Consider the following 12,420-nt stretch of genomic DNA (forward strand, 5'->3'; position numbering starts at 1 on the left):
CCAAAGCCCTTGTTCATGACCACCTGCTCACGTTACCACCCTTAGTTAACAGAGAAAACAGGGACGAGGAGGGACGGAACGAGAGCGGGATTGAGGAGAAGAAAAGCAGATCCAGTTGCGAGCACCTGTCAAGAGAGCGAGGAGGCTTCTGCCTTCTGGACATGAACACATTCCCCATCATGCACCATTCTCTGTGTCGCATAGGCTTCATTCAGGTTCAATGTACTTGGACTCGGCCTCCTTGACAAAAACATATTTAGACTTGGTCTTTCTTCACCTCATCCAACCTCATTACGTTTAGCATAGAGCGAGAGGAGAGGGACAGCGAGCGGCTAGCAGTAGCCTGCAGCGACGCCGTCTAACACAATTGATTCTCCATCTCAGTCTGAGCAGATCTGCTCCCTCGCTGTGTGGATGAGGGGTGAGAAAGGGAGGAGAGGAAGGTTTTATTTCCCCAATGGACAGCACTTCAGAAATCCCAGATCGATAACATACTATTGATGGGTTCTGAACTTGAAATACGAAATCTCCTTGTTCATGGTACTGAGGGACAGAGGAGAATACGGAACGCTCACGTTATTGTTAGACATCAGGTATCCTCTGGAAAGGAGAAGGGCCACAGTCTGGTTTCAGTTGTTGGGTTGTAATTTGAACTACTTGCTACACCAGAAGTGAATGGTTATCTGTAGGAGGAATGTATATGGTGGGGTCAATTAAGGTTGGATGTGGATAGAGGCTTGGAATGTTACTGAGTAAGGGAAAGGGCAATCACATGGTTGTGGTCACTGATAAGGGTGGAGAGCTGTGGATTGGTGAGGAATGGGGGCAGAGGTCAGGTCAGGTCACATTAAGGAAGAAGGGACCGTTTATTACCCACATCACTTAACTTTGAGAAAAGGAGGAGACTTCACCTAAAGTGGGGTATATATATATACTTGTACTGGCGGGAACATGCCTTTGCCTGTTCAGCTGTCTGACCCATTGGGTGAATAAACTTGGTTTGAGATTTTCCTTGTTGTCCGGTACTTAGTACCTAACACAACTGTGTATATTTCGCAATTACGCACACCTTTTCAGACACACCCAACTGGAGTCCCTGCAATGAGATTCAGGAGAGACGGAGTTATATCCACCCATGTGTTCCAGACACCCAGTCTGCACTGCAGCTGCTGTCATCACACTGAACCTCATAGGGAATGAACTACACCCAGAAAGAGAGATGCAGACCAGGCTTGTGTTAGTCCCGGCCTCCTTCCTCTAACCCTTATGTGTTTGCAGGTCTGGTGTGTTGAATATGGCAATGACTCCACCAAGCCTTAGAACTTCCTTCTGCCATATTGCTTATCCCATCATTGGGTTTCTTCAGATTTGGAAACACAGAAAGGGGAAAGCCTAGGGTAAGGAGCTAGGATTAAAAGGGACCAGAGTAAGGAGCTAGGATTAAAGGGACCAGGGTAAGGAGCTAGGATTAAAAGGGACCAGGCTAAGGAGCTAGGATTAAAGGGACCAGGGTATGGAGCTAGGATTAAAAGGACCAGGGTAAGGAGCTAGGATTAAAAGGACCAGGGTAAGGAGCTAGGATTAAAAGGACCAGGGTAAGGAGCTAGGATTAAAAGGACCAGGGTAAGGAGCTAGGATTAAAAGGACCAGGGTAAGGAGCTAGGATTAAAAGGACCAGGGTAAGGAGCTAGGATTAAAAGGACCAGGGTAAGGAGCTAGGATTAAAAGGACCAGGGTAAGGAGCTAGGATTAAAAGGACCAGGGTAAGGAGCTAGGATTAAAAGGACCAGGGTAAGGAGCTAGGATTAAAAGGACCAGGGTAAGGAGCTAGGATAAAGGGATCAGGCGTAAGACAACTCTTGCTATAGCCAGCCTCTGCAGCGCTGGAGGTGCCCTCACCGATGGTGCAGTTGGTTGTTATTTTCCGGCGCTTTGGATTGTGCCGCAGCAGTTCCAGTTCTCGCTTTGTGGGCTCCCACGTCGAATACTTCTCCCCTACACCTGACATACAAATGACAGGAAAGAAAACAAAAAATGAAATATGCTATCATCAGATAATAGCTTCTTATGCTTTCGCCGAAAGGCCTTTTTAAAATCTGACATGTTGGATGGATTCACGAGTGTAGCTTTAATTTAGTATCTTACATGTGTGATTTAATGAAAGTTAGATTTTTATATCAATTTGTCGCGTTGCATTTCCCCTGGCTTTTGGCCAAGTGGGACGCAAGTGTCCCCAATACCATTCCATAAGCCTTAGAGGAAGTGAATAAGAAAGATACGTGGCCCAAGGCAGTGGAATCTCTATTAGTGAATACAGGTATTTTACATAGTGCGTGTACAACAAGAGGTGCATCAATGTACTACACTGTGGATCCCTAAAGATGTACCTACAGCTGAGGTGTCAGTGTGCTATGGTGCAAGCCAGAGGGCCCTACTGAGGGATTAAATAGGGGAAAGAACCTACCTTGCAACTTCCACGCTTTCCTTTGTTCCTCTTTGGCAATCTGTTCCATGTCTTTGTCGTATATGTAGTCTTGGCACACAAAGCAGTATATCCCGCCGTACAGTAGATCTATAGCTGGAAGATAAAAAGAAAGACAGAGAGAGGAAGAAATTAGATGGGAGGAGGAAGAAGAAATTAGATGGGAGGAGGAAGAAGGAATGAATAAGCTCAAGGCTATGTTGGCTAATTTGCAGCCCCCGGGTTAGCTGTTGAGAAAGGTGGGTATGCAGCTAGCTTGCAGCTACACCACTCTTGAACACATTCTATCCCTCTGCAAGGCCAGCTTATGTGCTGACATCTTTACAGAGACACAGCCAGCGGGACGGAGACACAGCCAGCGGGACGGAGACACAGACCCCCCCCCCAAAAAAAAAGCTACCTCTCTATCCCGTTACCTATCATATCCTTTTAAGCAACCGCAGCGTCAATACCTGTTTGCAGTTCCCATGACAACCTGCCTCTTTCAATTGTCTGCTTGAGGCAGAAGTTATGAGCACCAGGTGTACATCACGGACGCGCGCCCGTGTGTGTGTGTGTAAATGGTTGGCCGCATGATTAATTACAGTATTAATGTGGATTAGATATGGTGTTGACTGGTGTGACTGAATGTATTGAAAATGTCAGGCTGGGCCCTGCAGGTATAGGTGAATTAGTACCAAGCTGTAGTTGATAGCAAATACAAGAACATCAAGTCTGCCTGTAGATTCAATTCACACCAAAACAAATAAAAACTTTGTTCTACAGATGCAATATGCCGTGGATATTGCACCTAAGCCTCTAATGCCGATATTTGCTGTGAAAAGACAATCTGCAGGGAAGTTCTCACATCAACGACGGAGGCAACTCCCTAATCGAGCACAACAGGACAGAGAGTGAAACACTAGCCTTGGGCCTCAGATTGAATGACAGCCACGCTGTCAATGGCACGACAAGAACAGGAGAGAGAGCGAACAGAGTTGTGTAACAAGGTGAGACCAGGCTTATTGCTGGAGAGAAGACCAAAACGAAAATAAACCAACGGACCTTCAGGTAACCATGGGAACGCAGAAAAGGGAGGGGGAGAAAGAGAGAAGACAAACATAACATGAGGTAAATAGAAGAACAGATCAAATATCTGAAAGGAAGAACATTTAAGGAAAATGGAGTGAAAGGATCAAGAAGAGAAGGAATCATTTGAATTTAATTCTGTAGTGTTTACGAAGATGTTAATTACCCTGCACGCTAGTCTAGTGAGATCTGTCCTTTTCTTCTGCTGCTGCTCTAGCGTAAATCTATCTGCACGTTGGCACATTTTTATTCAGTAGCTAACCTAATTAACACACCAATTAATCTCCAGTGGCTGGGAGGGAGGGCACGCACGGGCCTGGGCTAGGAGATAACACTGAACTGTCTGTGTTGCCAAGCACATAGGAAGCCTGCACTGCCGCAGCACTAACACTAGCCTATATCATCCCCCTAACAAGCATTACTACATCTAAACATGGAACAATAACTTTTGCCCATTATTCCCTATATTGGGAAGAGAAAAGCAATTGCTATACACACACACACACACACACACACACACTCAGTGGACAGTTTATTAGGAACACCACCCCGTTCACAAAAAAAATCTCTCCTACAGACAGTCACGTGGCCGTGGCTTGCTATATGAAGCAGGCAGACAGGCATTCAGTTACTGTCCCATTGACCGTTAGAATGGGCAAAACAAGTGCCCTAAGTGACTGGGCGTGGTATGATCATCGGTGCCAGCCATGCCAGATTCAGTATCTCAGAAACAAGTCTGGGCTTTTCACGCACGACAGTGTCTAGCATTTACCGAGAATGGTGTGACAAACACACATCCAGTCAGCGGCAGTCTTGTGGGCGAAAACAGGGGTCGAAGGAGAACGGCAAGAATTGTGCAAGTCAACAGGCGCAGGACAACAATGGTGTGCAGAACAGCATCTCGGAACGCACAACTTGTCGATCCTTGTCACAGATGGGATATTGCAGCAGACTACCACACTGGGTCCCACTCCTAGCAGCTACAAACAAGAAGCGACTCCAGCGGGCACGCAGTCAACACCGGACAATTGAGGAGTGGAAAAACATTGCCTGGTCCGACAAATCCCCGTTCCTGTTGCGTCTTGCTGATGGCAGAGTCAGGATTTGGCGTAGGCTGCATGAGTCCATGGACCATCTTTCCTGGTGTGCACAGTACAGGCTGGTGGTGTACCGCCGTCCAATCTGCAGAAACTGCATGATGTCATCACGTCAGCATGGACCAACATCCCTTGTAGAATCCATGCACTGAGAATTCAGGCTGTTCTGGAGGCAGGGGGGGTCCGAGCTGGCACTAGATTAGTGTACCTAATAAACTGAGTGTATATCCTATCCTAGCTCCGAGCCGGAGGCCCATTACTTTGTGTTGCAGTGCAGTCACACAGTATTGAAAAAAGGAAGAGGACAAGGCCATTTAGACCCTGGTCTGCAATGCACTGACCTAGCTGCAGAAAACAACTCATTGGTGCCTAGAGTCTAGGTGGGACCAAATACACAGGTGACATGCAATAGCTCCTGGGGAATATTCCTGGGGTGTTGTATTGGGTTGTGATTAAGTTCCATAAGGATTTGGTGATTTGCCAGCAACAGCAGTAACAAAGTGTGTTGACACGTTCAGTTTGACATGGGGTCTCTGGGTGATCATTTGGGGTTTTGCCATCATAAAAAAAAGCAGTGCTTTCTCTCATCTTCATGCTTTCCCTTGAGGAGAACAAAAGGCCACTGTGTTAAATTACCGTCTCCCTGCTTCATGAAGCAGGCTGGGTGCTTTATTACCCTCCTCCACAACAGTAGAATTAGCTACTTGTGTGAATAGAGGCGGCAGAGGGGCGGCCAAGGCCTACCTCGTTAAGCGGAGGGGGTAATTAGTGGTCTTTGATGTTTCGGGGGGGGGGGGGGGGGGGGGGGGGGGGGGGGGGGGGGGGGACCTGGCAGTGGGCGGTGTGTTGTGGCGGTGCTAATGGTGCTGATCAGGTCCGATGTGTTGAATATGAATGTGTTAGGAGACTGAGGCAGTGGAGCAGAGCAGATGTTCTTTGGCCTCTCCTCTCGGAGGGCAGGGCTGAGACGGTGGGACTCAGGCTGTGGTCCATAGGGGAGGAGCGACACTACAGGCACACAGCTCTTTGCTGTGACGTTCTCATAAGCAGGGTTGTCGTGCTTGTGATCATCTTACCTAGATTGTGTCGTTTGTTTTTGGCGTGCTCGTGAATGTGTTTCTTGGTGAAGCAGCCGAAGAAGACGCAGGAGAGGCAGGAGTGGAGCCGGTTCAGGTGGGCGCCGCACATGTGACAGATACACGACTTGGCCTGCAGGGGGCGAGAGAGGGCCACAGGTTGAGAATCACTAACAGAAACCAAAAGCATCGTTATCATCCTAAACTCACGAAGAAGCTGGTAAGTCAATTAGACTGGATTTAGACAGTTTAGTGACTATGGGCAGCCATCAACAAAACGAGGAGAAAATTGACATCGTTCTTTACGATCTTTTCACCAAACAGGCTAAGTTGCACACCTGGCATCACTGAGAAGCAAAGGGATTGAGGGCTAATGATGAAACAACATATGCCTTTTTCATAGAGAGAGAAAGCCAGCGTGCAATTTTCAGCTGACATGTTTAGTTTCACTGTCCTTGCCTAATCTCTGCACATTTGGCAGGTTGGAGAAGTTTGACAACAGGGTTGCCAGATCAGCAGCTCCCACACCTGCCAAATCTCTCTTTTCCCATACCAATGACATCGTCAGTCTGGAGATCACGAGTCCACTAGAGGAGTACCCATATGAGGAGTACCCATATGCGTGGTGGCTTCAATACAAGTGCCCCCTGTCAGTCAGCCAGGGTTTATACACGTCATCGTCTTGAACCTGCTCTTGAAATAGACCTAGAATCAGAGGTCACCAAACTTTTCTGAGCCGAGATCACTTGGAGTCAAAATGCAGGCCTAGATCTACCGCTCATATTTTGTATTTAAAATATATATTTTTAAATGTAAACATGGGACTTTAAAAAAGTAAGCCTATGCAACAATCTATTTAAAAGCCGTTCTGGAGCAGTGAGATTTGTGCATTAGGCTATATGCCCAATAGATTATCACTGTCTGTTGGCTATGCTTGAATTGCCCTACCAATGTTGTTCTTCTCAAACCATTTTGAAATTCTATTTTTAAAAACCTTAGGTATATAATCAGACTGGTAATAGATTTGTTGTATTACTTGTGAGGCCCAGCTTAAAATGAGCATAAATTTAAATAATTTGTTTTCTTTATTTTACTGGACTGCTGGTGTCTGCATCTGACGGTCAGTCTCAGCAGAAGGAGAGCATCAGGGGTCCACCTCTCAAATTCAGACCGCACTTCAGCTCTCCCCCTCTCTAATGTACACATTGTGACATATTTCATTACGCCATACACCATGTTCACGGAGGCTTTCCCCGCTACTGAAGGGATAAATGTAGCAAAGGTATTCACTAAACCAAGATAGTTCATCGGTGTCATTTACAGTAGGAGCAAATTAACCATAACGTGCAGAACAAGCAAGGCGGTAGACAAAGCCAAGCACAAGCTAGCGAGATCCTATTGGCGTGTTGTATCAAGTATTTGCATATTTTCTCTGTGAAGTGCACATACTCAATTCAACCTTGCAGTACTAAACAATGCAATTTAAAAACTTTGGCTCAGTGTTAAATCTGTCACATTTAGTGTCTACACGGACAAGTTCTGGCCTGGTTTAGATCTGATCTGTCGGAAAGATATCAGTTCGTCTCTGTGAATGGTTTGTCCTCTGACAAATCAACTGTAAATTTCAGTGTTCCTCAAGGTTCCGTTTTAGGACCACTATTGTTTTCACTATATATTTTACCTCTTGGGGATGTTATTCAAAAACATAATGTTAACTTTCACTGCTATGCGGATGACACACAGCTGTACATTTCAATGAAACATGGTGAAGCCCCAAAATTGCCCTTGCTAGAAGCATGTGTTTCAGACATAAGGAAGTGGATGGCTGCAAACTTTCTAATTTTAAACTCGGACAAAACAGAGATGCTTGTTCTAGGTCCCAAGAAACAAAAAGATCTTCTATTGAATCTGACAATTAATCTTAATGGTTGTACAGTCGACTCAAATAAAACTGTGAAGGACCTCGGCGTTACTCTGGACCCTGATCTCTCTTTTGAAGAACATATCAAGACCATTTCAAGGACAGCTTTTTTCCATCTACGTAACATTGCAAAAATCAGAAACTTTGTCCAAAAATGACGCAGAAAAATTTATCCATGCTTTTGTCACTTCTAGGTTAGACTACCGCAATGCTCTACTTTCCAGCTACCCGGATAAAGCACTAAATAAACTTCAGTTAGTGCTAAATACGGCTGCTAGAATCCTGACTAGAACCAAAAAAAATTATCATATTACTCCAGTGCTAGCCTCTCTACACTGGCTTCCTGTCAAAGCAAGGGCTGATTTCAAGGTTTTACTGCTAAACTACAAAGCATTACATGGGCTTGCTCCTACCTATCTCTCTGATTTGGTCCTGCCGTACATACCTACACGTACGCTACGGTCACAAGACGCAGGCCTCCTAATTGGCCCTAGAATTTCTAAGCAAACAGCTGGAGGCAGGGCTTTCTCCTATAGAGCTCCATTTTTATGGAACGGTCTGCCTACCCATGTCAGAGACGCAAACTCGGTCTCAACCTTTAAGTCTTTACTGAAGACTCATCTCTTCAGTGGGTCATATGATTGAGTGTAGTCTGGCCCAGGAGTGGGAAGGTGAACGGAAAGGCTCTGGAGCAACGAACCGCCTTGCTGTCTCTGCCTGGCCGGTTCCCCTCTTTCCACTGGGATTCTCTGCCTCTAACCCTATTACAGGGGCTGAGTCACTGGCTTACTGGGGCTCTCTCATGCCGTCCCTGGAAGGGGTGCGTCACCTGAATGGGTTGATTTACTGATGTGGTCATCCTGTCTGGGTTGGCGCCCCCCCAGACAGGCCTTGTCTCAGGATGGTAAGTTGGTGGTTGAAGATATCCCTCTAGTGGTGTGGGGGCTGTGCTTTGGCAAAGTGGGTGGGGTTATATCCTTCCTGTTTGGCCCTGTCCGGGGGTGTCCTCGGATGGGGCCACAGTGTCTCCTGAACCCTCCTGTCTCAGCCTCCAGTATTTATGCTGCAGTAGTTTATGTATCGGGGGGCTAGGGTCAGTTTGTTATATCTGGAGTACTTCTCCTGTCCTATTCGGTGTCCTGTGTGAATCTAAGTGTGCGTTCTCTAATTCTCTCCTTCTCCCTTTCTCTCTCTCGGAGGACCTGAGCCCTAGGACCATGCCCCATGACTTCCTGACATGATGACTCCTTGCTGTCCCCAGTCCACCTGGCCGTGCTGCTGCTCCAGTTTCAACTGTTCTGCCTTATTATTATTCGACCATGCTGGTCATTTATGAACATTTGAGTTACAATATTGTGATTTTGGATCACCACTGTGATTAATATTATTTGACTCTGCTGGTCATCTATGAACATTTGAACATCTTGGACATATTCTGTTATAATCTCCACCCGGCACAGCCAGAAGAGGACTGGCCACCCCTCATAGCCTGGTTCCTCTCTAGGTTTCTTCCTAGGTTTTGGCCTTTCTAGGGAGTTTTTCCTAGCCACCGTGCTTCTACACCTGTATTGCTTGCTGTTTGGGGTTTTAGGCTGGGTGTCTGTACAGCACTTTGAGATATCAGCTGATGTACGAAGGGCTATATAAATACATTTGATTTGATTTTAAATTTGATTTAGTGCACAAATTCTACACTGAACTATTTTATTTTATTTTAAATGCAACAATTTCAAAGACTTTACTATGTTACAGCTCATAGAAGGAAATCAGTAAATTGAAATAAAGTAATTAGGCCCTAATCTATGGATTTCACGACTGAGAATAGAGATGTGTGTCTGTTGGTCACAGATAAACAAAAAAATGTTTTAAGCTAGGAAAGTAGTGTGGATCAGAAAACCAGTCAGTGTCTGGTAAGACCACTACTTGCCTCACGCAGCGCGACACATCTCTTTCACATAGAGTTGATCAGGTTATTGATTGTGGCCTGTGGAATGTTGTCCCACTTTTCTTCAACGGCTGTGCAAAGTTGCTGGATATTGGTGGGAACTGGAACACGCTGTTGTACATGTTGATCCAGAGCATCCTAAACATGCTCAATGGGTGACATGCCTGGTGAGTATGCAGGCCATGGAAGAACAGGACATTGTCAGCTTCCAGGAATTGTTTACAAATGCTTGCAACATGAGACTGTGCCTTATCCTTCTGAAACGAGGTGATGGTGGCAATGGGCCTCAGGATCTCGTAAGGGTATCTCTGCGCCATCGATAAAATGCAATTGTGTTCGCTGTCCGTAGCTTATGCCTTCCCATAACAACTCCACCGCTACCATGGATACCACTCTGTTCACAACATAAACACGAACAAACCGCTCACCCACACAATGCTGTCAACCATCTGCCCGGTACAGTTGAAACTGGGATTCATTCGTGAAGATAATTTACCCACTGAAGTCAGTTACAACGCCAAACTGCAGTCAAGTCAAGACCCTGGTGAGGACAACAAACACGGAGATGAGCTTCCTAGAGGCGGGTTGTGACAGTTTGTGCAGAAATTCTTTGGTTTGGCAAACCCACAGCTTCATCAGTTGTCCGGGTGGCTACATGTTGTTTACAGTAGTGAGGTTGGTTGGATGTACTGCCAAAATTCAATAAAATCAACACTGGAGGCGGCTTATGGTAGAGAAATTAACATTCAATTCTCTGGCAATAGCTTTGGTGGACATTCCTGCAGTCAGCATGTCAATTGCACGCTCCCTCAACTTGAGACATCTGTGGCATTGTGTGACAAAATTGCACATTTGAGTGGCCTTTTATTGTCCCCAGCACAAGATGCACCTGTCTAATCAGCTTCTTGATATGCCACACCTGTTAGGTGGGTGGATATTCTTGGCAATGGAGACATGCTCACTAACAGGGATGTAAACAAATTTGGCACAAAATTTGAGAAGCTTTTTGTGCACATTGAACATTTCTGGGATCTATTATTTTAGCTCATGAAAAATGAGACCAACACTACATTGCGTTTATTAACATTTATTTCAGTATCATTTTGGGAACGGGAAAATGTATTGGGATCAGATGTTTCTTCCATGACAAAATGATCAGAAGTTCCATCTTCTCCCACTACTGGACTTCCTCCCACTACCATATTTGGGGGTGAGAAAATGTTCTACAAACAGATGCTTCAGCTCGATAGCCCGTATGATGTGTCTGGATTTCCCCCCAGACACGTCACAGTGAAGTGTTTGTAACGCAAGATGGAGGAGTCTTTGGTCAGAGATCACATTTATTTTGGTAGATTGCAAAATATTCCTTTTCATTCAAGACAGAAATATATTGTTTCAAGTTATAAAACATGATTTGATTATTACTTTTTCCTCAATTTGTTTCTCTAACTTTATAGCAAGTCAAGCTAGCTTGCAGAGCAGCTAGCTAGCTAAAAGCTAGGCTAGGTTGAAGATACCGCTGTAGCTAGCGACCTCCACATAATAACTATCAACAACAGTCATTACCATCCCAATAAACTTAAATGGGAGACAGTCAATTTGCTTTGCAGACAATGTGTAGCTTATTATTTTAACATTACCATTAAAATAGCACTCACTTATAGGAATGGGTAATTGTTTACAAGTTGCTAGCTATCCCATAAAGTCATCACCGAAAACTTCAGTCATCTTCTGTGGTTTGGCCACTTCCTGTTCTTCGATGGACTGAAGACAACGCAGACACACTGACCTGAGCAATCCGACTGACTCACGGTAAGCCTATAGGTACACTTGATTTACTCTCCAGGCACGATGACTATGCAGAGTTTGTACGCATGAATCGGCTCGATATGGGAACACTTCACCAACAAGGCGCAGGGCAGCTGAAATAAGTGCACCTATTGCCAAAAGCAGTAGACAGAAAAGAACAGGAATGCAAGGCTTTATTGTTGTTTAGTTTTGAAATGTTTCGCAATCGACTCGGAATGCCTTGGAGATCAATGAGTCGACCGGCTGTTTAGTAACCACTAACCTAGATCTTTGGATCCCTTTTCTTTAGGCTGCCGTTAGGGTAACCTTACTGTCACGGTTTCTCTGCTGTACCATTTTGCACCCCATTTATGCAACGAGACCATGTCGCCGTGTTAAAGCTGTCCTGCCAGGTTGTCCCTAGCGGCACGCCACCTGAGTGAGCCGAGAGATCACAGGGACATCTTCACACCTTTATTGCCTCAGCCTCAAAAATAAAAAAATCACAACGCAGTTGGTGAGCAGCAGTGAAAGCACAATCACAGTGTGTGTGTGAGAAAACAAGACTAGAGCAGGGTGGAAAGGAGCGAAGGAGTGATAGAGGGAAAGAGAGGGATGCCAAAGTCAATCCTGCCTGATCTAAGCAGAGCCTTGAGACTCAGCAGCTGATCTCCGCCAGACCAGAGAGGGGGATGTAGAACGAGAGGATGGGAGCGGGGATGTAGAACGAGAGGACAGGAGCAATGGGGAGCGGGTGGATGTAGAACGAGAGGACGGGAGCAATGGGGAGCGGGGGATGTAGAAGAGAGGACGGGAGCGGGGGATGTAGAAAGAGAGGGCGGGAGCAATGGGGAGCGGGGGATGTAGAACGAGAGGACGGGAGCAAAGGGGAGAGGGGGATGTAGAAAGAGAGGGCGGGAGCAAAGGGGAGAGGGGGATGTAGAAAGAGAGGGCGGGAGATGTAGAAAGAGGGCGGGAGCAATGGGGAGCGGGGGATGTAGAACGAGAGGACGGGAGCAAAGGATGTAGAAAGAGAGGGCGGG

General features: G+C 46.0%; 1 protein-coding gene across 4 annotated transcripts in view; it reads right to left on the reverse strand.

Moving 5' to 3' along the window:
- Positions 1 to 12,420, reverse strand: part of usp22 (ubiquitin specific peptidase 22) — a 42,098-nt gene that overhangs the window by 15,179 nt on the left and 14,499 nt on the right. For 2 of the 4 annotated variants that reach the window (XM_020453531.2, XM_031799635.1), the window contains exons 2-4: positions 5,724 to 5,856; positions 2,465 to 2,578; positions 1,900 to 2,001 (exon numbers count right to left, since the gene is read on the reverse strand). In XM_020453531.2, coding sequence (XP_020309120.2) covers positions 1,900 to 2,001; positions 2,465 to 2,578; positions 5,724 to 5,856 — 349 coding nt within the window. The remainder of the gene's footprint in view (positions 1 to 1,899; positions 2,002 to 2,464; positions 2,579 to 5,723; positions 5,857 to 12,420) is intronic. The other 2 variants (XM_031799636.1, XM_031799637.1) reach the window with 1 other exon arrangement.

Source organism: Oncorhynchus kisutch, linkage group LG20, assembly GCF_002021735.2.
Source record: "Oncorhynchus kisutch isolate 150728-3 linkage group LG20, Okis_V2, whole genome shotgun sequence".
Classification (NCBI taxonomy): domain Eukaryota; kingdom Metazoa; phylum Chordata; class Actinopteri; order Salmoniformes; family Salmonidae; genus Oncorhynchus; species Oncorhynchus kisutch.